The sequence below is a fragment of the Pelophylax lessonae genome, assembly GCF_965119305.1.
Source record: "Pelophylax lessonae genome assembly, chromosome: 4".
NCBI classification, from domain to species: domain Eukaryota; kingdom Metazoa; phylum Chordata; class Amphibia; order Anura; family Ranidae; genus Pelophylax; species Pelophylax lessonae.
This window is the reverse complement of record NC_138771.1, coordinates 212803743-212830392: the sequence shown is the minus strand read 5'-3', so window position 1 is coordinate 212830392 and position 26650 is coordinate 212803743. Positions and strand designations below refer to the sequence as shown.

The 26650-nt window shown below is 43.5% G+C and overlaps 1 protein-coding gene across 3 annotated transcripts in view; it reads left to right on the top strand.

Annotated features, from left to right (window-relative positions):
- MLC1 (modulator of VRAC current 1) overlaps positions 1-26650 on the top strand; it is a 117276-nt gene that overhangs the window by 36044 nt on the left and 54582 nt on the right. For all 3 annotated transcript variants that reach the window (XM_082256194.1, XM_082256193.1, XM_082256192.1), the window contains exons 6-8: positions 5663-5764; positions 13171-13242; positions 13338-13454. In XM_082256194.1, the coding sequence (XP_082112320.1) occupies positions 5663-5764; positions 13171-13242; positions 13338-13454 (291 nt within the window). The remainder of the gene's footprint in view (positions 1-5662; positions 5765-13170; positions 13243-13337; positions 13455-26650) is intronic.

The following is a 26650-nucleotide window of genomic DNA, read 5'->3' as shown; positions in this document are numbered from 1 at the left end:
AACATGTGGCTCACTATCTGGACAAGGCACTGTAGGTGCTCCTACCATTTTATATTAGTCATAGTCATTGAGCAGTGGCTCTGTTATGTCATGTCGGTCTGTGGTGCCTCAAGTCAAGTATGGGATTTTAAGGGCAGGAGTAAACAAGTACACAGAAGTAGTACAATTTTAAATAAAAAATAGAATTTATTCCATGTTAAGGTTTTATACATAACATAGGTGAATAAATGGGTACAGTCCCATAGTGATAGTGAAGAAGAATAGTAAGTTGTGTTGAACGTGAATTGAGTGACTTTAAAGAAACAATTGGTAATTGGTCCTGTTCTGCTGTTCCTCATATCCAAGATTAGGAATGATTGCAGAGAACGGGTTTGATCGGTATTTCCGTCATGTTTCGGCCTGTAGCGGCCTTTATCAAGGATTTTTTACCGATTCTAAGGTAAATGAAAAGAATGTCAGTGGTAACAGTATATGGCTGTAATCAACTTAATTTGTTCATAAAAATTGTGGTGTTACATACATATTTTTTGTCCAATTCCTAAAGTATTGTTTTTCCGGAATGTCTCCGGGAGCTGCAGGAACAGTGCTGTATTAGATGAGAGGATATATGTTAAAGTTTACCAGATTTGAGCAAATTGGGAGTAAAAAGTATAAAAGAAAAAATTAGTATTTTTACTTATTGGGCCACGCTTTTTTGGGTCCAAGATGCAATGTGGTCAGGATAGGTGAGAGTCCACATCGATGAGGGTCCTCTATAATAAAGGTATAAAATGGTACTTGTGATGAGTAATACATCATGGGTTCTGAGTTGTGCAAGTTTGGGAGTAAGGTGCAGAGTGGAGGTAAGTAGTTAGACTTGGTCAGAAGATATGTGATAATCTTCTCCGAGTCTATACTTACATTTGCTTGATGCGTGGTTCAAATAGGGTATCGCAGCACGTAGTCTCCAGGTCCTCTCCTCCCTTGGTCCGGGAGAGACTGAGGACTCGGAGATGTTCCCCGGCCTTTTAAAGGCTGTCGCGCATGCGTGGTAGTGCGCTGCGTGACGCCAATGAGCGGCGTGCGTGGTCAGGTGGGGGATGCGCCTGCGCGATGCGGGAGCTGCATCCCTTGTGACCGTACGGACGTGCCCAGACGGCCGCCGACACGGAGTAAAAGCCGAGATCCCCAATGGGGATGGTGGAAGGTCAGAGACCGACCGATCGGCTTTAAAATGCCCCGATCCAGGGAGGATTCGGGGCTTACCGTGCCGGGAGTTCCCGGAGTATGCGGGAAAAACAAAAAAGGAAAATGGATTGAACAATCTTGTATTGAGGTGATACTTACTTAAAAGTAATCACCTTAAAGTACAGTAGTATAATAGGCAGTATAATTTAAAGTGGAGTTCCACCCTATTTTTATACTTACCTCCATCTTCTCGCTCCGGGTCACCTGAAAAAGAAATGGATAATCGCATATTTTTTTTTTTTTTACTTACCTCGTAGCGAAGAAAATATACTTACCTTACTTCCTTCTTCCTCCTTCCTCGGCCGCGGCCCGTCGTCACTTCCTGGCTCTGCAATGATTCCTGGGAGCTGGACGTCATAGCTCCCAGGAATCATTGCGCCTGCACCGGCCCCGACGTCAGTTCCGGGTCGCGCGCATCATCCCCTTCTAAACAGCTTCTGGGCATGCCCAGAAGCTGTGGAGGGGTGACGCGCGCGACCCGAAAGTGACGTCGGGGCCGGCGCAGAGCATCGTGGGACCACAGAAGGCGGAAGAAGACGCCGAAGAGGACGCGCTGGCTTCAAGCTGCCCACATCTGAGATGGCAGCGCTGGACAAGACGTTTGCAAGGTAAGTATTTCGTCTTGCAGGTAAGTGCAACCCGGGACAGATCAGAGGCTAGCCATTGTGGAATGCACTAGCCCTGACTGTCCCGGGGGTATTAAAAAAAAAAAAAACAAATCAAGGGTGGAACTCCGCTTTAAGACATAAATTATAACTTTATATAGAAGCAGTGGCTCTGTTTATGCTTACCATGGTCAAAATATGCGTTTTTGGCCTTTATGATATGTGGGTAGTATATTTCTTGTTAAAATAGACCTGATTCTTGGTTTTTATATAATTGACATGTTAAGTAGTGGTTAATCTGACTGTTTTAGGCAGAGAAGGCACTTCTGATAAAAGTAATGTAAACAGCAGTTTCCTGTTTGGTCAAGGCAGGTCAAGTGCTCCTAAATTTTATGTATTTGACTTACTGAGCCAGGGTTTAGTGTTTGGCTGTTTTGTGAAATGTAAATTGTTCTGGTCTATGATTTGACTACCTTGTGAACAAAAGGTCAGTGTATCTTTAATATTATAATCTCCAACTACTGCAAAACAATCCAATACAATGTTTGTGTGTGTCAGTGCAACCACCTCAAACCAATAAAGCATTTAAAGAAACAATACGGAATGGTAATCAGGGATAGATACAAATATACAATTGTTTATTAAGACTTACAATACATAGTAAGAAAAACAACTTGAATGATACCCCCCAGCCTAAATCATCCCACGGTGTTGTTAAAATACTGACAACTTTGTCTAACCCCTGTGGTGATCCACAAAATCAGAAGCACAGCACATGATCCAATGCTGTCAAATATCTATAAATCAAACAACATGGCATAATTGAGTAATTGTAACAATGTGGAAATTAACCATGTGAGCAATGTAGATGAGCAGAGAGTGGAGCCTACAATAAAACATCTGTAAGATGAAACAAGCTGATGTATAAGAACCCTTTCATACCAAACGCAGTTGGATGCAGTTAGATGCATTTTGAACTGCACTCCAACTGCATAGACAGCCCAAAATCAAGGTAATCCTATGGACATAGTTCACATCATTGCAGTTCAGTTCAGTTAAAAAAAGTAGAGCATGCTGAATTTTTTTGCACTGCAAATGCAGGGAACGTGCTACAAATATGCTTCAGGTGCAACGCACCATGCCCCTTTAAGCCAAGAAAGCCAAGCCCAAAAGCGTATATAACAAAAAAACACATGCAAAACGCATAAAGGTATGCATCAAGCACATTTAAAATGTATGAAAATATGCAGTCAAAAATGCACAGGTTGTGCAATTTCTGGTGTGAATGGGCCCTAACAGATAGTATGGCTCAGTTTATCTTTATAGAGAACAGCTGTCCAGTGACTATCAAAGGCAGGTATCTTTAAACTACAGTATGTAGGGCGGAAGTACACATCCCATGAGGCATTGTAAAACATTGACATTCACAGACATGACTAGGCATGATGGGAATTGTAGTTCCTGAACAACTGGAGGGCCATAGTTTGGAGACCCCTGAGCCAAGGTTTAATAGATGCTACTGGCCTGTAGTATGTTTATGAATACAGAGGCTCTGTATATGCCAGCTACAGGCAAGGCAGGAACCTCAAGCCATACTGTATAAAAGGGGCTTAGTGTCCAGTAAGTTGTATAATTCCTCTTTTTTATTGGGTTTTTCATATATACTTTAGTGCAAAAGTTAAATGGGCAAAGTGGGACTTTAACGGTGCAAAATGATGGAGAAAAATCTGAATTCTCAAAAATTGTACATTTTATTACACATAGGAGGTGAGGACAAGACAGTACATCAATATAAAATGATAAAATCAAGAAAATGCACTCGAAAATATCAACTCTACATGTTTCGCCATCTTCATAATAGCTTCTTCAGGAGTTTTCATAGACATTTCTCGAGAGTGAACATTTCTAGGTAACAAAAGGAAAAAACATAAAAGACATAGCATGTGTATATACATAGGGCTTATCTCAATGGTCCTAAAGTTGAGTGCCCAATTGATTTACATATTAGAAAGACAATGATACCAATAAAAGTACCTTAAGATGACCTGAACCCTTTCTTATGCTGAAGGTGGAGGCAATAAAGGTGACGCCACCCAAGCGAGCACAGAGGGGGAGGGGAACCGAGACATCCAACCTCTTAAAGTTGACCCATAGAGAGGGTGACAGCCAAGCTATTTTTAGCTTTTTAGCTTGGCTGTCACCCTCTCTATGGGTCAACTTTAAGAGGTTGGATGTCTCGGTTCCCCTCCCCCTCTGTGCTCGCTTGGGTGGCGTCACCTTTATTGCCTCCACCTTCGGCATAAGAAAGGGTTCAGGTCATCTTAAGGTACTTTTATTGGTATCATTGTCTTTCTAATATGTAAATCAATTGGGCACTCAACTTTAGGACCATTGAGATAAGCCCTATGTATATACACATGCTATGTCTTTTATGTTTTTTCCTTTTGTTACCTAGAAATGTTCACTCTCGAGAAATGTCTATGAAAACTCCTGAAGAAGCTATTATGAAGATGGCGAAACATGTAGAGTTGATATTTTCGAGTGCATTTTCTTGATTTTATCATTTTATATTGATGTACTGTCTTGTCCTCACCTCCTATGTGTAATAAAATGTACAATTTTTGAGAATCCAGATTTTTCTCCATCATTTTGCACCGTTAAAGTCGCACTTTGCCCCCCTCCATTGTAGCTACTTTAAACAAAGGGATGTGGTGCTTTCTACTTCATCTCTAGCAATATTTCTTTAAAATTTGCAAAAGTTAAATGTTTCCTGTTTTGGGTAAAAAGATGTATTATTGTTGAATCCAACAGATAACAACTAAGCCACACAGATTTCATTTCAGCCTCCTGATATAGTGCAAATAAATAATATTACACTTACACATAAATATAAATAATAAAAAAAAACATATGCTAGGTACAAATACATATTTGGTTACAGAAAAAGCAACATTATGCCAATCCTTGACGTTGCCAATGACCTGCAGCTACCTCTCACACTGCAGGTCAATGAGCCAACTTAGAACAGCTATGACTTCTCTTTGATGGCATTCAAAGCAAAGAGTCATCAGTCTGTCACCGTGCTGCAGCTGACTACTGATGAACATGTCCAGCTAAAATAGTTGCTTCGTGAATTTTATTCCGAATCCTATTGTAGTGCTTTTAACAGAATAGTAATTATGAGTTATCAATTGTACTACAGAAAGTGTCTTCTCTGGTGTTGCTGTCCTGGAAGATTCTAGAAACAAAGTTACCATTAAGAATTACATTTGATTTTTTAAATCTGATTTTGTAAAAATTGCAAGTCATCTCTAGAGACCAAATCTGCATTCTTCATTTGTTGCAGTAGATGTTTGATGCATTTTGAAATAACCATTTAGAGCCGGTTCACACTGAGGCGACACGACTCCTTACTACTTCGGGGGTGACTTGTGCATTACCATGCACCACGACTTCGGAGCGACTTGCAGGGACTTCACATAATGGAAGTCTATGCAAGCCGCTCCGAGGTGGCCCCGAAGTAGTACAGGACCCTTTTTCTAAGTCGGAGCGACTTGTGTCGCTCCTATTAGAACGGGTCCTGTAGCGGTCAATGGACCGCAAGGGAGCGCGACTTATCAGGCTGACAAGTCGCCTGACAAGTCGCGCTAGTGTGAACCGACTCTTATTCCTACAGAGGATGGAGTTTTTGGAAAGTTATAGGAAAATGTAGCAAGTGGGATTAAAAAAAACCAAAACATAACAAATCTACACTAACCAAAGATGTGAACTGTGCCCAAACATTAAAATGTAACCTATTTTGAAAAATATGCATTTTCCGGGTTTCCTAGATAAATTTCAATTTGATGCTCCTCATTCTGATGGAAATTCTTATGGCAACAACAGTGATCATTTCTGCAAGGTCGCAGGTGGACTGCTGTCCTGAAAAAAGAGTAAGTTCTGACAATTTTTGTTTTTCCTGTGTGATTTGTGCCTCATTTATCATTTGTTTGTTTGACAGATCCACTTTGCAAAAATATAATCTATATTTCCCGTTGCTATTTGTTTCGTGCTGTTGTAACAAGTTTGGAAGCATATCTGTTCATATAGATTTCTCATTTACATTTCAGCAGAAAAACAAATTTATATTAACAAATATAATGATAGACATTAATAATAGAACTTAAAGTGCTTGTAAACGCTAACATACAGTACACCCAGTGACATGACTGGCCTCAGGTATTACACAGAAGTGAAAAAAATCTCCTACATCAGTGGGACCTGTTTATCTGCAGTCTTCTCTTCATTTATTCAGCATCACAAATTTATAAAGCTTTTCTGAACTTGCAGAAAAAAGAGAGCTGATAGCTGAAATGACACACTGCGGAGCTCAGTGAGGAGAGCTCTGAGAGTTTATTGGAGGGAAGGTGGACACCCCCCTTCACACAGTACACAGGAACAGAGCTGAGACTGTCAATCAGTTAGAGGTCCCTCCCCTGTCACCTTTAATCTCTTGGTGTCAGGAAAACTTGTCAGAAGTGATTCATGCTGATAGCAGAGGAATGAAGCAGCAGACATAAATAACACTTAGTGCTCTTAATTGAGATATGTTTTGTTCATATTTCATGGCTGAGGTTTACAACCACTTTAACATAAAATATTTGTAAAAGTAACTTAAAAAAAAATATAAAAAAAAAAAAAAGCGATGTGTGGTCTTTGTCAGAGCCATTACTATATACTAGGCTAGCCCAAAAAAAAAAAAAAAAGTTTTCTCTTACGTCCTCCAACAGTCGCCGCCCTCATACAGTCTTCACCAATGGGTATTGACTTCCTCTCCACAGGAGTAGCTAGGCATAGGACTTGTTAAAAACAAAAGCATTTAGCATAGACACACCCATGGGGGCTGTCCCACTGGTCAATACCCCCCTGCAGTAGCCATCCCAACTCAGTTTGTCTTCTGCCTAGCGCTAGGAGTAGATAGGCTTCCCTGTGCTGGGGCTACAGTCTCAGCCTTCTAATCTTTTCTTATGATTTTTATTTGTAAGAATGTCAGTTTTTTCTTTGCTTTACTAGCTGTTTATTTTGTCAGCTTTAGTTTAGTCTTCGGATGAAGATGGATTTGCGGAGCTGGGAATCGCACTGGCCGTCCTGGCTCTCCAGGGCAGAGGGTCAGAGGGATCCCCAGCCCGCCATCGAGCGTTCAGCTATGTGTTCGCCCTGGCAACAAGAACGACCCATCCCTGTTTGCAGCAGGGATGCAGCCTGTGAGGTGGCTACCTCACTGGACACATTTGCGGTTCAGTGCTGCAGTGTCCTGCGTTTTGGCTGACGGCATTCCCTGTCATATGAGGACAGAGGCTTTCCTTTTTCATAGAGGCACCCCACGCCATCCGGTACAGGTAAGTACTTTCTGTGTGGGGCCTCTGTCTGGGGTGGCAGTCCTGTGTGCTGTGTGTCCCCTCGTCTGTGCGTTTGTGGGGCTCCCTGATGCGATCCCTGCGGGGGTCTTTTTTATTGCACTGCTGGCGCTGTGTGGGTTTGGGGGCCCCTCTCCTGTGTCACTTTGGTGTTTTGGAGGTGCAGACTATGTGTGCGGAGGCTGCTGCGGGTAAAAACCTTGCAGTCCGCCATTTTGGGTGTGGGCAGCATGTCTGGCTTCACTGTGGGCTTTTTTAATAGCTTGCTATGTAGTGGTTTTGGCCCTATCTGGCACCATCTTGTGTGTGGCAGCACGATCACTCCGAGCACATGTCGGCGGCCAAGCCTCCCATTACTTTCTATGGGCAGCCATTTGCATTGCAGCATATAGTTCAGCCTCTGGTGACCTCACTTCCTTTTCCTCTGGAGCAGCGATCGGTGTGGTAACACTCTCTGGGGCTCTGCAGACTGTCTTTTCAATAATTACTCTGTTTTATCCCTTCTGGCTCAGTTTTGTCCCTTTTGGGGGTCTGTGTACACAGTGTATATAGCGGTGGGCTGCGCGGTCCGCATCGCTCTTAAAGGGCTAGTACCTTTCACATTGTGTTTGTTCTGCAATGGAATCTCAGGACAGCAAATTCCCCCCAGCCTTGGTGGGGGACCCCAGTTCTGCTGAACCCCCCGTTCTACCTAATTTGGCCGCTGTGGTGGCGACTTTAGTGTCCAAAATGGAGGTGCTGATGACTGAACTGGCTGCTAGAAAAAGGCCTAGGATATCTTTCTCTTCTGATTCAGATGGTGATGTGGCTGCTGTGGCTGGCGTGCCCTTTTCAGGGTCTCGCTCGTCCCTTGACCCGTTGGGGTCTGAGGGGGAGGTGGAGGTGGAGGGGGTAGATGATTCTCCCCCGTGGTCGCCTGAAGAACGCGCGGCTATGGATGAGTTGATTTCTTCTGTAAAAGAAACCCTACATTTGGAGGATGAGCCCAATCCTCCGGGCATTGTGTCCTCTTTTGGTAAACATAGGACCCGCAAGTCGGCGCAGGTTTTCCCCTGCCCCGCTGAGTTTCATTACACAGTGAATGAACAATGGCGCAATTTAAAACGCCCCTTCACGGTGCCAAAATGGTTTCAACTGCTCTACCCCTTTGCGCCTTCTACGGATTCGCGCTGGTGTGTGGCTCCCCAGGTGGATCACACTGTGGCCGTGTTGAACAAGGCTACTTTGGTTCCCGCTGAGGATACCCCGGTGTTCCGGGATCCTACGGACAGGAGGTTGGAGTCTCTTGCCCGCCATGCCTACATGGTGGCGGGTTCCATGCTCAAACCTATTTTCGCTTTTGTCATGGTGGCTCAGGCGGTGGTGGATTGGACTAAGGTGCTTAGACGCACACTAGTGTCTGAGTCTGCCCCACCTGCTACGCTGGACATGGTGGACCAAATTCATCAAGGGGTCATGTATTTGTGCAATGCGGCCTTGAATGAGGCCCCTTTGGATGTGTGCCTGTCTAGTGTTGCGGCACTTAACCGTCGACTGATCTGGCTGAAGAGCTGGTTGGCTGACCAGATGTCACGGAAAACGGTGGCTGATTTTCCCTATGCAGGGTCTCGCCTTTTTGGCGAGGCTTTAGATACTTTGGTGAAAGGAGTCAATGGGGGCAAAAGCACTCTACTGCCCCAGAATCTGAAGAACAAGCCTTTTCGCGGCAAGCGGGGCCCCGCCTTTAGACCCAATCAGGTCCTTTCGAGCCTTCAAGACACAAAACAAGGGCAAGCCCTTCAAGGGCCAAGGTGGCCAGAAAAAGCCCTGGATGGGTAAGCAAAAGTCCGGCGATGCCGGTGCGGCGGCTCAATCCGCCTCTGCCTGAAGGGACGCCCTCACCTGTTTCAGAGGTGGGGGGACGTTTGCACAGTATCCTTCAACCTTGGCTGCTCCGAATTCCGGACAGGTGGGTTCAGAAAATCATTCAATCAGGATACAAGATTGAATTCCTTTCGCGGCAGGCGGACAGATTCTTTCCCTCAAATCTTCATTTGACCCCGGGGCGCCTACAGGACTTGCATCAAGTGGTGCAGGATCTCCTTGCCCAGGGGGTGATTGTCCCGGTGTCTCATCGGGACAGGTTTCAGGGTTTTACTCAAATCTGCTCACTGTGCCCAGAAAGGAGGGCAAGGTACGTCCGATCCTGGACTTGAAAGCTCTGAACCGCTTCGTGCGAGTTTGAAAGTTCCGCATGGAATCCCTCTGCTCGGTGGTGGCCTCCCTAAGTCCAGGGGAATTCCTGGCCTCTATCGACCTAAAGGATGCGTACCTGCACATCCCCTTTTTCGAGGGTCATCAGAGGTACCTCCGATTCGCCATAGCGGAGGACCACTATCAGTTCGTAGCGTTACCTTTCGGTCTCGCTTCGGCTCCAAGGGTCTTTACCAAAGTGCTGGCGCCTGTTCTGGGCCTGTTGAGGGCACAGGGCACTGCGGTCTTGGGATATCTGGACGATCTCCTGTTTAGATCGAGTGCCAGTCAGAGCCTGTTGCGCGATCTGTCGACTACGGTACAGACGCTCCGGGAGTTCGGTTGGACCATCAACGTTCAGAAGTCGACTTTGTCTCCTTCGGTTCATCTTCCCTATTTGGTAATGGTTCTGGACTCTGCTCAAGCGAAGGTATTTCTGCCGGAGGACAAGCTCCGGACCCTTCAGAACGAGATCCGGTCCCTCAGGGACAACGAATCCTCGTCACTCAGGACCTGTATGCGGTGCCTGGGGTTGATGGTGTCAGCCTTCGAGGCGATACCATTTGCTCAGTTTCACACATGGTCTCTCCAAGCGGAGTTCCTGGCCAGGTGGGACAGACTACCTCAGTCCTTGGATCTGAGTGTCTCGTTGAGTCGCCGTACCAGAATGGATCTTCTGTGGTGGCTTCAGTCCCCGGCGGTGTCGGAAGGAAAATCCTTCCGTCCGTTGCTGTGGACAGTGATTACTACGGATGCCAGCCTGTCGGGCTGGGGTGGAGTCCTGGGCAACCTGTCTGCCCAGGGCACTTGGTCGGAGGAGGAGTCCTCCCTTCCAATCAACATCTTGGAATTGAGAGCGATCAAACTGTGTCTCTTCCAGTGGTCGGATCGACTTCGGGGCCGTCCTGTACGGGTACAGATGGTCAATGCTACCGCGGTGGCTTACGTCAACCCCCAAGGGGGCACCAGGAGTGCCCGGGCGGCCCGGGAGGTGACCGACATTCTGTCTTGGGCCGAGGCTCATGTCCCGGTGATTTCGGCAGTTCACATTCCGGGTGTGGAGAATTGGCAGGCAGATTATCTGAGCCGCCAGACCCTGGATCAGGGGGAATGGTCCCTACACCCGGAGGTCTTCCAAATGCTGTGTGCGAAGTGGGGATCTCCGGATGTGGATCTGTTCACATCTCGGCTAAACCACAAGGTGGAAAGGTTCGTGGCAAGAACGCGCGGTCCTCTAGCGGACGCTTTGGATGCGCTGGTGGCTCCTTGGCATCAGTATCGTCTGATGTATGCCTTTCCTCCGATTCAGTTGTTATCCAGGTTCCTTCGCAGGTTGGCCTCGGAACCGAACTTGGTGATTCTGGTGGCACCGGACTGGCCACGCCGGACCTGGTGCGCGGACATCGTTCACCTAGCAGTCGAGCCTCCTTGGCGGCTGCCAATGCGAGAAGATCTACTGTCTCAGGGACCGATCTTCCATCCTGCTTTACAGTTGCTGGCTTTAACGGCATGGCTGTTGAAAGCCAGGTCCTGAGAGACAGGGGTCTCTCATCTGAGGTCATTCCTACTTTGCTCAAGGCTAGGAAAGCCTCGTCCGGTAAGATCTATTACCGTACCTGGAAGGCTTATTTTGCCTTGTGTGAATCCAGAGGCTTCCCTCCTCGTTCTTACTTGGTGGCGAGGGTGTTGGCCTTCCTACAAACTGGTGTGGATCAGCGCCTGGCGTTGACCACGATTAAGGGCCAGCTGTCTGCACTGGCCGTCCTTTTTCAGCGCCCCTTGGCGTCTAACTCCTTGATTCGCACCTTTATTCAAGGTGTGCGTCACTTGGCCCCTCCTCGGAGGGCGCCTCTACCTCCTTGGGACTTGAACTTGGTTCTGTCCGTTTTGCAACGTCCTCCCTTTGAAAACATCAGGGAAATCTCTTTGCCTCTGCTGTCAAAAAAGGTTGCTTTTCTAGTGGCGATCACTTCTGCACGCAGAGTGTCGGAATTGGCGGCTTTGTCTTGCCGCTCCCCTTACCTGGTGGTTCATAGGGATAAGGTGGTCTTGCGACCCAATCAATCCTTCCAAAGGTGGTTTCTGATTTTCACCTCAATGAGGACATTGTTTTGCCTTCGCTTTGTGCGAATCCTAAACATCCTAAGGAGTTTATCTGTTTACCTGTCGTCCACTGAATCCTTTCGGAAGTCGGATTCTCTTTTTGTCCTTCTTGAGGGGCCTCGGAAGGGTACGGCTGCGTCTGCGGCGACCATTTCAAAATGAATCAGACAGACGATTGTACAGGCCTATTCAATTAAGGAACAGGCACCTCCCTTCCCTGTCAAGGCGCACTCTACCAGAGCGGTGAGTGCGTCCTGGGCCTTCCGGCATCAGGCTTCGGTGGCCCAGGTGTGCAAGGCTGCGACTTGGTCGTCAGTGCACACCTTTTCAAAGTTCTACAAACTTGATGTTCTGGCATCGGCAGATGCCTCCTTTGGCCGCAGAGTTCTGTGTGCGGCAGTGCCTTAAGGGGACCCTGGTTTTGCGGGTCTCGGCCTGTTGGGGTTGTTTCGCCCTTGTTTATTTGCTTTCCTGGGTTGTTGCTCCAGTTGAGCTTTTCTGTTGCCCAGAGGATAGCTTTCTGTTCAGGTAAGGTTCCTTTCTCTGGCGTGGGTACTGCGTTGCCTTTGTGACGGTTACGTTTTCCCACCCCTCATGTCTACACTGCTTTGGGACATCCCATTGGTGAAGACTGAATGAGTGGGCGGCGACTGTCAGAGGACGTAAGAGAAAACTGAATTTTTGTAAAATATTACCGTAAAATTCCTTTCTCTGAGTCCTCTGACAGTCGTCGCCCCCGCCCCTCTATTTGGGGTTTTTTGGACTTTAACTGCATGCTACCAAACTGAGTTGGGATGACTGATAGCAGGGGGGTATTGGACCAGTGGGACAGCCCCCATAGGTGTGTCTATGTAAATTACTTTGTTTTTAACAAGTCTTATGCCTAGCTTGCTCCTATGGATAAGAGGTCAATACACATTGGTGAAGACTGAATGAGTGGGCGCCGACTGTCAGAGGACTCAGAGAAAGGAATTTTACGGTAAGATTTTACAAAAAATCAGTTTTTGTACATTAAAGGCATTTAGGGACACGGGTCTAACCCCCTTGTGTTTATGATCTACACCTAGCTATACGTTTCTACAAAACTGAAGCATGTTGGAAGTGTGAGGGATTATGCCTAGCAGGTTGTTAGCTTTTTTTTTTTTTGTTTGCCAGTGTGCAAATCCACCTGAGTGTGGAACTATAACCCAGTTGTCCTAGAATAACTGAATCCTTTGTCCCTTATTGAACTCCATAAAAATAATTTTACAGTAAGTACAAAAATCCTGCTATTAAAACTACTGATTAGCAGTGTGTGAGGGGCCAGACCTTTGCTAATTACCTTCAACTACAGACTAAACACTTATGTAATGTGCTGTGCATTGTACTATGCTATGGAGGCGCCTCTGAGATGAATGTTATTAAAAATTCTAAATAAATGGTTATATTTTTGCAGGCGTACTAAGCACACAAAACGAATCTGGTCTATTATACAGAGTAGCTTCTTCTTTGTGTTAATTATTTAGACTGGAATTTCATCCTATATATCCCTACATATGAAGGTCATAATAAGTGGTTCACAATATGGATGCAAATCTCTTTATTTGCTAATTTCTCCCCCTCTATAGGGTTCAACCTGTGGGAGTTTGAACAATCTAAGACGTGTCCAGTTTCCTGCACGGATGATGAAGTTTTTCTCTGTGAGTATTAAGGCAGCTTGTTCTTAGATTCTGCATCTATAGAATCTTAAAATACTTTTATGAGCTAGTTTCCTCTTTATTGATCTGTCTTTCAGATTGTTGAGGTGGTAGTTGGAATATCTGCAGTGTTTGGCGGTGTCATTGCTTTACATATTGATGCACTCCTAAACAGTCCTTATTTGTATGTCTCCATCTTTTGGGTATTAGCAGCCGTGAGTATATCATTTGATAACTATTTTTTAATTCTGTTTGTAAAAAAAAAAAAAAGCTGTTGGTTTCTAAGATAAGTATTGTCTGCTAAGTTATTTTCTTGGTAATTGCTGTTAGTTCACCAAGTGTCTTCATAAAAGTGCTGTAAGTTTTTTTTTCTTCATGTTATCTGTAAATCAATCTTAGCTGTTGTTTAGGTTAAATCTACTGTGACACCAGCATACATAGAGTATGTACTGATTTATGCTTGGAGAATGGAAACCACCAATTAGTTGCTTGTTTTCTGCAAAGAGACATCAATGTTCCTTGGTTTAGTAAGAATATATCATATTCTTGTACTTATACCTTTGTCAACTTGCTTCCTGAAGGCTGTCCCATATTAAACACTATATTCTGCCTCTCTTTACTTAGATTATTTCAGAATTCATCTGTTTGCTGGTTGAATCATGTCATTTAGCTCATGTTTTTATTGAAACTGTTTACTGTTTTACCAGTAGTTTTAAAAATGTGTTTGAACATGACTATAGTCTCTCAGAAATGTAACCTAAACATGACTTAAGTTCACTTAGCACTGTTCAATTCTGTTGAATTAATCTTCATGACAACTGTAGGAGATGGTCAAATAAAGCCATTGGTATATAATTATACAGGTTCCTATTTAGGAATTGTATTACAAAACTAAATTAATAGTTTGCCGGTTTCTGACTATGTATTTGTTTCAGCACTTACAGAGCTATGTCAGATTGGGGAATTCAGTAAAGCATTCACAACAGTTTTCTTGTGATAGGTCCAATTAAAACTTCCTGCGCCTTATTCAGGCAAGAATTTGCGACAGTTCTGGTACAAGTACAGACACATGACAAATTTGTATAGTTCTTACTACTGCCACTTTAAGAACCTGATTCTTAAAGAGTTACTGCCCGTTTGCAGATGAGAAAACATAAATGGGTACACCAGAGCTCAGAGTGGGGCATGTCTATGCTGACTGGACTGAATAGCAGCTATGGATCAGCCCACTGTTCTGCACTGTCAAACAAAGGGCTGACCTGACTGGGAACTAGTCTCTTAGTTTCCTATCTGGCTTCACCCGCTTGATTACAAAACCCCTCGACCATGCACCCGTCTGTGTGCTGGGCACAAAGGCTGGGAGGAAACACACTGGGGAAGGAGTTTTCCAGTATGAATGGTCTGACCTCAGTGTAGGCCTCCAACAGATTCTTGTACCTGTTTTTGACAGGTACGTAAATCTGGTGCACGCAACAATTTTGGTCTGTTGAGGCCCGACTGACTTTTTAAGAGAGTCTACAACACTCTTTAGGATTCCCCCAAGAGCGTTTATATTTTCTGTTCTCCTTTTGGTCTGAAAGACTTCTTTACAAACATTACTCATTGTGATATAATTTGGGTGAAAACCATAAGTGCCTCAGGCTAACACTGTAGTAATATTGTCCTTTGCCCTCAAGCCATATCACCCTGAATCAATCCTTTTTTGAAAGGCCATCTACGTTTGCATACAGCCCTTGACCAGGCAGTTGTAGTTGGTTTGAAAACAAAAATGTTAATTTTTTTTTCACCTTTTCCCCATAAATAATAGTATTATAAGAAAAAATTTATGTGGCTATTTATAGCTGCAATATAAAGTAAAGGTCATAATGGCTTTCACTTATTTACAATCAGTTTATATCAACTCTACAACTTTTAGTTTCACACTTTTATAAACTGGAAAAAAAAAATAGATCTGGTGAAACAGATAAACGTTTTCTCCACCTGCTAAAAGTATTGGACTTCTAAAAGTCTTGGACTTTCTAGGTATTGTGTTCCTCAGACCACTAGATGTCAGTACTACTCAAACTAAAATAAAGTGTACAGGGCGCTGTGTAATTAAATACTGTACTGAACTATATATATATATATATATATATATATATATATATATATGTATATATATATATATATATATATATATATATATATATATATATACAGTATCTCACAAAAGTGAATACACCTCTCCCATTTTTGTAAATATTTTATTATATCTTTTTCATGTGACAACACTGAAGAAATTATACTTTGCTACAATGTAAAGTAGTGAGTGTACATCTTGTATAACAGTGTACATTTGCTGTCCCCTCAAAATAACTCAACACACAGCCATTAATGTCTAAACCGCTGGCAACAAAAGTGAGTACATCCCTAAGTGACAATGTGCAAATTGGGCCCAAAGTGTCAATATTTTGTGTTGCCAACATTATTTTCCATCACTGCCTTAACCCTCTTGGGCATGAAGTTCACCAGAGCTTCACTGGTTGCCACTGGAGTCCTCTTCCACACCTCCATGATGACATCAGAGCTGGTGGAAGTTAGAGACCTTGCTCTCCTCCACCTTCCGTTTGAAGATGCCCCACAGATGCTTAATAGGGTTTAGGTCTGGAAAAATACTTGGCCAGTCCATCACCTTTACCCTCAGCTTCTTTATCAAGGCAGTGGTCTTCTTGGAGGTGTGTTTGGGGTCGTAACATGTTGGAATACTGCCCTGCGGCCCAGCCTTTGAAGGGAGAGGATCGTGCTCAGCTTCAGTATGTCACAGTACATGTTGGCATTCATAGTTCCCTCAATGAACTGTAGCTCCCCAGTGCCGACAGCACTCATGCAGCCGCAGACCATGACACCCCCACCACCATGCTTGACTGTAGGCAGAACACACTTGTGTTTGCACTCCTCACCTGGTTGCCGCCAAACACACTTGACATCATCTGAACCAAATAAGTTTATCTTGGTCTCATCAGACCACAGGACATGGTTCCAGTAATCCATGTCCTTAGTCTGCTTGTCTTCAGCAAACTGTTTGCAGGCTTTCTTGTGCATCATCTTTAGAAGAGGCTTCCTCCTGGGACAACAACCATGCAGACCAATTTGATGCAGTGTGCGGCGTATGGTCTGAGCACTGACAGGCTGAACCCACACTCCTTCAGCCTTTGCAGCAATGCTGGCAGCACTCATGTGTCTATTTCCCAAGACAACCTCTGGCTTTAAAGCTGAGCATGTGCACCCAACTGTCCTGTTAAACCACTGTATGGTCTTGGCCACCGTGCTGCGGCTCAGTTTCAGGGTCTTGGCAATCTTCTTATAGCCTAGGCCATCTTTATGTAGAGCAACAATTCTTTTTTTCAGACCCTCAGAGAGTTCTTTGCCATGAGGTGCCATGTTGAACTTCCAGTGACCAGTATAAGAGAGCGAGAGAGCGATAACACCAAATATAACACACCTGCTCACCATTCACACCTGACACCTTGTAACACTAATGGGTCACATGACACCGGGAAGGGGAAATGGCTCATTTGGCACAATTTGGACAATTTAATTTATAGGTGTACTGACTTTTTTTGCCAGTGGTTTATACATTAATGGCTGTCCGTTGAGTTATTTTGAGGGGACAGCAAATTTACACTGTTATACAAGCTGCACACTCACTACTTTACATTGTAGCAAAGTGTCATTTCTTCAGTGTTGTCACATGAAAAGATATAAAAAAAATATTTACAAAAATGTGAGGGGTCTACTCACTTTTGTGAGATACTATATGTATGTGTGTGTGTATATATATATATATATATATATATATATATATATATATATATAAGATATTCTCATTAGGGAACACAGTACATTAGATGTGCTTACAGAGATAGGTTTTACTGTCCAAACCCAGCAGGCAGCCATTAAATGTCCCAATCATTGATTGCGATAGAATTTTTCTGACAACTATCCATAGCAGGGATCTTCATTGGTCATTACACAGGCGCTAGCTTGTGCACATATGCATGCACAGATTTTTCTTTTTTCAGTATGGCACTGTTGACAATTTATGCATATGTTCATAGCAGTCTGCACAAGGTTAATTGAAAATCCTAAATCTTCACAGGTGGTCACAAACCCATCAAACAACGTAGGTGTTATATAGCTAAGAGCTCAGTGAACCCAGTTTAGAAGTACTGCTGGGGCAGCAGGTAGAAGAATAGTTTGGACTTGCTAAAACATACAAGAGGCTTAAAGTGTTAGTTCACTTTTTCAGAAAAAATAAAATCGAACTACCACTGTACACCTCCCAACTCTCCCGCTCCCCGCTGTACTTACTTCAGGGGATTTTGAGCTGTCAGTGCCCATACAGCCTGTCCAGGGATTTAAAATCCCTGCTTTTATTCCTCTTCTTTGTGCAGCACTTCTGGGATTGACCAGAGCGATTCACTGTGCAGGCACTAACCAATCAGAATCGCTGTGTGAAGGTGAACTAGTGCTAAACACTAAGGGGTCTATGTATAAAACGTTTGATGTCTGTATGTGACAAACATTTGCCCTTAAGGATGAAAATTGCAATATTTCCAGAAATATATGTGATTCCCATATCGTTAGCACCATCTACTCACCACATTTTATTTCTAGAAATCAAAAGCGAATTATGACCACTAGGTCACACTAATGGCATAGGAATCACACATAATGGAAGAGTATGGCAACTTTTTCCCTGATTGTGCAGATATTTTTCCCATCCTCACAACAAATGTTTTATCCATAGACCCCTACTTCATGCATTGCCTGATAATAGTACATGCCCCAGTACATTGAATCTCCCCAGTGTACTCAAACAGCTCCAGGTCCCACTGCTTCCCTGAACTCTAAGTAGGACTGCGCACATCCTATGTACTTCACATTCACTGTTTAGGAGAGACAACATAGGGAAGAGGGAAGTGGCCGGCCACCGGGGCTATTTTTTTATATGGCATTAGGGAGACTCATCTACAGTGTCAGCTGGGGTCAGTTACACAAAGTGGCTCTATAGGACCATGTAAGAGGATTAGGCTACCTGAGAACAGCAAGCATGGAAGGGGGCATTCTCAAAGGAGAAGTTATTAGCAACCACAGGCTTTAAAGATGAACAGTGATGAAAATATGGTGAGTTCTGAGGTTTAAAGGATCTTTTAAGCCACGAGATTGTCATTTTCAAATTTCATTGGGCGAAGTTGAAAGTGTCACTTTTTAAAAAATAAAAATCCTTACCCAATTTTTTTAGTTTTGTGAATTGAGCCAGAGGTGTGTGGTTGTTGACCAGGAGGCTGGTAATTCTATGTTGCCTGTATTTGTTCTAGATTCCCACCCAGCGTAGGAAGACTTTGTTGCGTGCTTTAAAAGAGTAAAAGTGACTCAGAAGATGGTTATTTGGTTACATTCTTTCTATTCTATTTTATTGTTTTTTCTATTCTCTTCTGTTTTATTATTTTCTATTATTCGTTTTGTATTCTAATCTTTTCTATTCTATTCTATTCTTTTCTATTTAAATTCAAATTTACTCTATTCCTTTTTTCCTATTCTATTATAATCTAATCTATTCTTTTCTATTCAAATTCAAACTTATTCTTTTCGAAATTTGAATTTCAGAAGATGGTTATATTCTCTTCTTTTTTCTATTCTATTCTATTCTTTTTTGTATTCTGCTCTTTTCAATTCTATTTGAATTAAAATTTATTCTATTTGAAATAAATTTCAGAAGATTATATATTCTTTCTATTTTATTCTATTCTTTTTTTTATTCTATTCTATTCCTTTATTTCCCATTCTATTTTATTCTGTTCTTTTTTTCTATTCTATATTGTTCTGTTTTACTGTATTTTTTTTATTCTATTTTTTTATTTTCTATTCTATCCTTTTCTATTCTGTTTTTATTTCTATTCCTTTTATTTTCTATTTTTTCTGTTTTTCTCTATTATATTCTATTCTTTCATTATCTATTCTATTATTTCTATTTTGTTGAATTATTTTCTTTTCTATTCTGTTCCTCTATTTTATATTCTATTTTATTCTATTTTGAAATTCAAATTAAATTTGAAAACTATTCAAATTCGATTTGAAAGCTATTCAAATTTGATTTGAAAACTATTAGATTTAGAATTTCGGCCAAAATTTTATTTTCATTATTTCAGATTCGTTTAAATTCGTTACTACATGTCTAGTAGCTTAGACAAGACCATACACGGTTCGAATCTTCACTGGTTCAACAGGAACCGGCTGTGATTTGAGGCAAGTATGGACAGGCTGAATTACCTAATTGATCGATCAATCAACCTGAGTACAACTAGCATGCCAGATTTTAAAGGGGATTATCGCTAGAGGCTGCTATAGTCGCTAGCAATAATTACTGTCTTCTCCCGACGTGAGAAGACAATGGCCTGGCAGGAGGGATTCCCGCATCAACATTGTCTGTGTTAACTGGGGAATCGACCCATGGTGGTCGGAAAGAAGTTTGCTCCGTGTATGGCCGGCCTAAGATACCTAGAAGCTTTACATTTTTGTTCAAAAGGCATATAAAGATCTTTTCATACAACAGGACTGCATTGACTTATGCCAGGCAGCAAAATATCTGAAAAGCCAATTCATTCAAAAACAATACCTTTGTAACTTTTCCCTGATAGTATACCAATACATTTTGAGAAGGAAAAACTATATGGTGGTACGTTTTTCTTACAACTTTAGAGGAAAAACTATATGGTGGTACGTTTTTCTTACAACTTTAGAGACAAAGTAACATTTTGAAATGTGACTCACAAAAGCTTCTGTCATGCAAGTTAGTGGGACTGGTGCTGTAACTGTCAGCTGTTAGTGACAAGGAACCAGAGTTTAACCCAGGAACTAAATCAATCCACTATTGGTCTTTAAAGTGGAGTTCCATCCCCTTCAAATATGCTTTTGGCAATGTAAACAATTTAAGGAAATACCTTTAATCTTCTTTATTAATCTGCACTTCCGGGTCCTGCTGCTTTCGGCAATTACGTCACTCTGTGATTCGCAAGGGCTCCTGGGACATGTATCCCAGCAGCCCCTGCAATTCGCCTAGTGACGAAATCTCGTGTGATTTCCAGTTCTCAGGGATGTATTGCATTCAGTCCGTGCTCCTCCCCGTCTCCTCTCAGTGACTGAAAGCATTACATCCTGTAGAGCTCACTGAGAGGAGGCGGGGCAGTTTGTCGGATGCATTATCCGACGATAGACAAAGTGGAGGGGACAGAATCTATTGTCAGATTCTGCCTCGCTCTCTGCACTTTACTATCGCTGTACGGCTTCTTCTTATGTGAGATTCAGTGAGAAATGGCGGAATATTATCTGATTACAGAACAGTCACACAGCTCTGGACACATTAAAGGGGAACTCTCACCGCACGGGGACACTGATGTAAAAGAGAACTCTCATGGGGACACAGATGTAATATATGAATTTTAAAGGGGAACTCTGACTGGAACATTAAAGGGGAACTCTGACTTGAACATTAAAGGGGAACTCTGACTGGAATATTAAAGGGGAACTCTGACTAGGACTTAAAGGGGAACTCTGACTGGAACATTAAAGGGGAACTCTGACTGGAACATTAAAGGGGAACTCTGACTGGAATATTAAAGGGGAACTCTGACTGGAACATTAAAGGGGAACTCTGACTGGAACATTAAAGGGGAACTCTGACTGGAACATTAAAGGGGAACGCTGACTGGAATATTAAAGGGGAACTCTGATTGGAATATTAAAAGGGGAACTCTGACTGGAACATTAAAGGGGAACTCTGGAACATTAAAGGGGAACTCTGACTGGAATATTAAAGGGGAACTCTGACTGGAATATTAAAGAGGAACTCTGACTAGAATATTAAAGGGGAACTCTGACTGGGACATTAAAGGGGAACTCTGACTGGAATATTAAAGAGGAACTCTGACTGGGACAATAACCACTTAAGCCCCGGAGGATTTGGCTGCTAAACGACCAGGGGGTATTTTGCGATTCGGCACTGCGTGACTTTAACGGACAATTGCGCGGTCGTGCGACGCTGTACCTAAACGAATTTGGCGTCCTTTTTTTCCCACAAACAGAGCTTTCTTTTGGTGGTATTTGATCACCTGTGCGATTTTTTGATCACGCGCTATAAACAAAAAAAGAGCGTAAATTTTGCAAAAATAGCAATATTTTTCACTTTTTTTTATATGAAATTCCCCCCCAAAAAAATGTAAAAATCAAAATTTTTTAACATTTTCGGCCAATTTGTTTTATGCTACCTATGTTTGATAAAAAAAATTGCAAAAAGCGTATTTTGATTGGTTTGCGCAAAAGTTATTGCGTTTACTAACTAAGGGAAAGATTTTTGTCATTTTTGTTGTTTTTTTTTAATGCGTAATGGCGGCGATCTGCGATTTTTTTTGCGGTACTGCGACATTGCGGCGGACAGATCGGACCCTTGACTGACATTTTTGACACTTTTGGGGTTACCAGTGACATTTCTACAGTAATCAGTGCTATATATATGCACTGTTACTGTAAAAATACACTGGTAGTGAAGGGTTAACTTTATTTGAGAGGGAGGGGCTGTGTGTGTCCCTAGGGGCGTGATTATTACTGTGATTGGCTGTGGCTTCAGCTGTATGCAGAGTGATCAACGGATCTACATAGTAGATCCGTATGATCATCTCTCATACAGAGGGGAGAATGACAGGCAGCTTGTTTACACAAGCTGCCTGACTTTCTCCCTCTCCCCCGCCGATCGCAGAGTGGCCGGCGGACATCGGGTCCGCCGGTCACACGCGCGGGGGGGTCCGTGACCACGCGGGAGCGCGCCTCCGGCGGCGCGCGCTCGCTCCCTAGACCCTCACAAGCTAGTGACGTAGCCCTACGTCACTTTGCCTGTGAGGGGCTGACCGCCGCCGTAGATAGTCGTGCGGCGGTCGGCAAGTGGTTAAAGGGGAACTCTGACTGGAATATTAAAGGGGAACTCTGACTAGAATATTAAAGGGGAACTCTGGCCAGAAAAAATAAAGGGGAACTCTGACTGGAATAATAAAGGGGTACTCTGACGGGGACACTGATGTAAAGGGACACTCTGACAGGGACACTGATGTAAAGGAGGACTCTGACGTATCTAGTGTGTACCCGTCAGAGTCCTCCTTAACATCCATGTCCCCATCAGAGTGCCCCTTTACATCTAGTGTGTCCCTATCAGAGTCCTCCTTTACATCTGTGTCCCCGTCAGAGTGCCCCTTTACATCCAGTGTCCCCGCCAGAGTCCTCCTTTACATCCAGTGTCCCAGTCAGAGTACCCCTTTATGTGTCCCGGTCAGAGTTCCCCTTTAATGTTCCAGTCAGAGTTCCCCTTTAATGTTCCAGTCAGAGTTCCCCTTTAATATTCCAGTCAGAGTTCCCCTTTAATATTCCAGTCAGAGTTCCCCATCCGTGTCCCCATGAGAGTTCTCTTTTACATCAGTGTCCCCGTGCGGTGAGAGTGCCCCTTTATTGTCCCCCATTAAGAGCTGTGTGACTGTTCTGTAATCACATAATATTCCCGCCATTTCTCACTATGAATCTCACATAAGAATAATCCGTTCCATCCCACGCATGCATTATTCCACAGGACACCGGTCTGGTAATAACGCAAACATTTTGTCATTAGGCGATTCGCAAGGGCTGCTGGGATACATGACACCGCTATCCCAGGAGCGATTGCGAATCGCTGAGTGACGTAAGTGCCTATAGGCGGCCGGACCCGGAAGTGGGGATAAATAAAGAAGAAAATGGTATTTCCTTACAAAAAAAAATTGTTTGCATTGTGTGTGTGTCTCTATGTCTGACTCTTATCTCTCTCTCTCTTTCTCCTGCACTTGTGTCTTCTGGGAGGCGGGGAAGGGATATAGAGGGCGGCAACTTCCTCCTCAGCCGACGTCTCTATAGCAACCTGTACTACGCCTAAATCATAGTACTGCCCATGTGCGGGATTGCCTGCTGCATTCTTGGTAGCCAGAATGAACAGCAAGCAGGAAGAAGGTCACTAAGTCTTACACAGCGGCTTCAGATGCCCTTAGTAAAGATGACAACGCACAGGCAGCAATTTCAAAAGTAAGATTTTCACTAAACAAATACACTGTTCAACTCATAAATATGCAAATAGTGGTTTTGTCAAGCGAGATGTATTAATATTAATGGAATATTTTCGTTTAAAAAATGATTCTGAGGGTGGAACTCCCCATGCTATAACTAGCTCTGTGACAACAGTGCTTTTCCATTTTAAGAGATAAATCCCAGTGTCTGTCACTGACACTCCTGAGATTTTCTATGAACTCCAGTGGTGATCTAAAGTTAAAGTATTAGAGTTGCTTTGCCATCCTCCCCCCTGGATCACTTGCAGTAGAGGTCCATGAGGGTGCCTGATCAAGTCATCCTTGACTTGAAACGGTAAATCACATATTAATTATTCCTAAAATATACATCTTCAATACCAGTGCTCTAATACATATGATGCTGTGCATGAAATGTATGCTTATTGCATAAATGTTTGACAATCTGCTCAATTCACAAAGCTATATAATAACTGTTATTTTCAGCAGTGACTGCCAAAGAGCTGAAAATAACCGTTTCATGGCTGACAATAACTACCTTTATAGCAAATAACACATGCATTGCAGTTTAGTGAAATGAGCATAATGTCTTTCAACATTTTTGACCTACAATAACAGAACTGTTGCACCAGTTCCCACAGAAACATGACACTATATTAGTGTTTGATTTACACAATGTGTCTTAATGTATTAGCTAAGGAAAAAGTACAGTATTTGTTTCTCATTTATTCAGAGACAATTGGAAGTGTAGTGGATGTGTAAACATTTATTAAAGGAAAACAATTAGCAACTCACATAAGGTAAGACAAATTAAGCTTATCATGGTTCTCAAAAAGATTCCCAGCTGGGGAGGACACCAAGGAAACTGTCACAATAGAGACACTGGATATGATCTTGATGGCACCTACAATAGCTAAAAGAGACAGCAAGTGGGCACCAATTTATGTACAGCAGGGTTAGTTAGGTGGACATGGCACACAATTGGCAACTCACAGTGTATGGATGATCTCATGCATTACAGTTGTAGCACCCTCCTAGGTAGGTGCTAGAGAGTAAGTATAGTTTTTGGCTCTGTCTGACTATCAGAGGAGCAGCAGGTAAATTCTATATTTCTCTCTGCTTAAAAGGGAGCAGGATCTGTGAGTTAGGTCTGCTCAATGTGCTCAGTGTGTGATTTATGTGGTCTGGGGGAGTGTCCCTACTGGTCCAATGTGGAGGCACATTGGATAGTGGAGGAAACCTGCCCAATGAGTACACAGGCTTTGATACAGCCCCAGTGATTGGCACAGAATGGTTGTCTTGGTGCATTGTGCAGTGTGGTATAAAAGCAAGGAGCACATGTGCTCAGGGTCTTTGGCTGGTGAGCAGAGTCCCGGAAGGAGGGAAGGTGCCTCCTCTTCTGCAGTGGTTGGTGTATGGTCACAGGCAGTCGACCTGGCGAGTCAGATGTGAGGAGCTGAACCCTGAGGTCCAGGAGAGCTGACTAGTAGGAGTTGAGACACTGGAGAACCTGAAAAGCAGTATCATGAGTACAGGGGATCATGTCTACGGGCCTGACAAAAAACGGGGCCACGGGTGTCAGCTGGTGGATAGAAAGAGGGTGCTAAGCGAGTACCCTGAAGATAAGTGCTTAAAGAACATTACCTCAGATTTATATAGTGGCAGGATGAAGCTGTGGCCTTGCCGCATTCTCAAATAGTAGTCCCCAGCATTGTGAATAGTTCAAGTTTGGAGTATCCCACCCTTCCCGTCTCCCATCCCCATATAAAATAAATCAACAAAAACAACAACCCCTAGACTGATCATTGACTGAGCCGGAAAGTAAAGTGTTAAGATTCTGCATGCAGTTGCTATCGGTAACCCAGGGAGACCTGAAAGGTAAAAAATCCAGCACCCCCTCAAGGGGGCAGTGCTACACAGTCATTGGTGCATCTGCAGCTAAGAGAAGGAGGTATCCAGGATCCCAAGATGGAGCTGCTTCTGCAAGGAGTGGAGTTTGATATGTCACTTTTGTGATGATTTTGTGATAACAGGTTTTCTTAAATGCGACATCCAGGGTCTAAAAGACCATGGATGTCTCTCCTGTGCTCCACTAAATCTAATACAATGCAGATCACATTGCATTACAATCTCTCCCGGCCATGCTGGCTGGGGAAACTGACAGGGAGACCTGGCAGTGGCATCAAACATGTCGCTTCCGGGTCACCAACAAGAAGGGGAGTAGAGCAGATGTGCATCTGCTTAGCTCTCTCCACCCTATCGGGCAGCACCTTCTATGCCAGTCCCGAGCCAGACGGAGCCCGGGTACATGGCAGAAGCGCACACAGGAGGGGGGTGGGGCGCCATTGCCGGGGAGTATGAAAGTAATCTGGTGCCACCAGAGGCACCAGACTGCTTCCATCTGACAGATGGCAGGCTGCTTGTCAGATTTACTCACCATCCTGGTGGCTGGAGCCACTGGAAATGTGTGTAAACCCCCCCCCCCCCGTTGTCAGATCCGTACAGACCTGGCAGAGAAAAGGTTAATAAAACACTGACTATACTTGTTGGGTGTTACCAATCAATGTTTAAGGGTTCCATAGACAAACTTTGGTAACCATTTGCAAATAATTGTTTTGAATAGTAAGCCCTGCTTTGGAACCTGCTTTAGCTGTGTTGTCATTTTGTCAAACCCTAGGAGAATTAACTAAACGTATGTCAGAGGATCCAGTTACTATTTTTACTAATCCTTTAATTGTAGAGCACTTAAAGCTTATGCTTTCAGTTCTACACTATTGCATAGATGGGTTAGCCAATATTGTCTGTCTTTTTCCTGGATGAGTCTTGAGGAGGATCTGGGCTGCTCTGTGCAAATCCATTGCACAGAGCAGGTACATTATTTTAATCAAAAAAAAGGAAGCTTTAGTATCACTTTAATGCTGGGAAGACTTCCCACCATCTGAAGCCAAAAACAGTTCCTTTCATTGCTCCCAGCTTTCCACCTTTCAGAACAGAACCAAAACAACTGTCTGATTTGGTAATTCACACCATGGGTTTTAAAAAGAATAAACATTTATACTCACCTAGGTGGATTCAGCATCCATCTGATGTTGCATCTGTCCCAAGCAACTTCTAAGACTAAGAACTGAGTGATCAAAGACTGCTGATTGCTCTGTTCTCAGTCTTCATTGACCAGCGAGCCAGTGACTGTCAGTCTCCAGCTTTCTGCTCTATCCCTCCAGCGTTCACTAGAGTGCTAAGCTGTGCAGAGGGCGGGAACGGCTGGCTCTGTCTCTCGC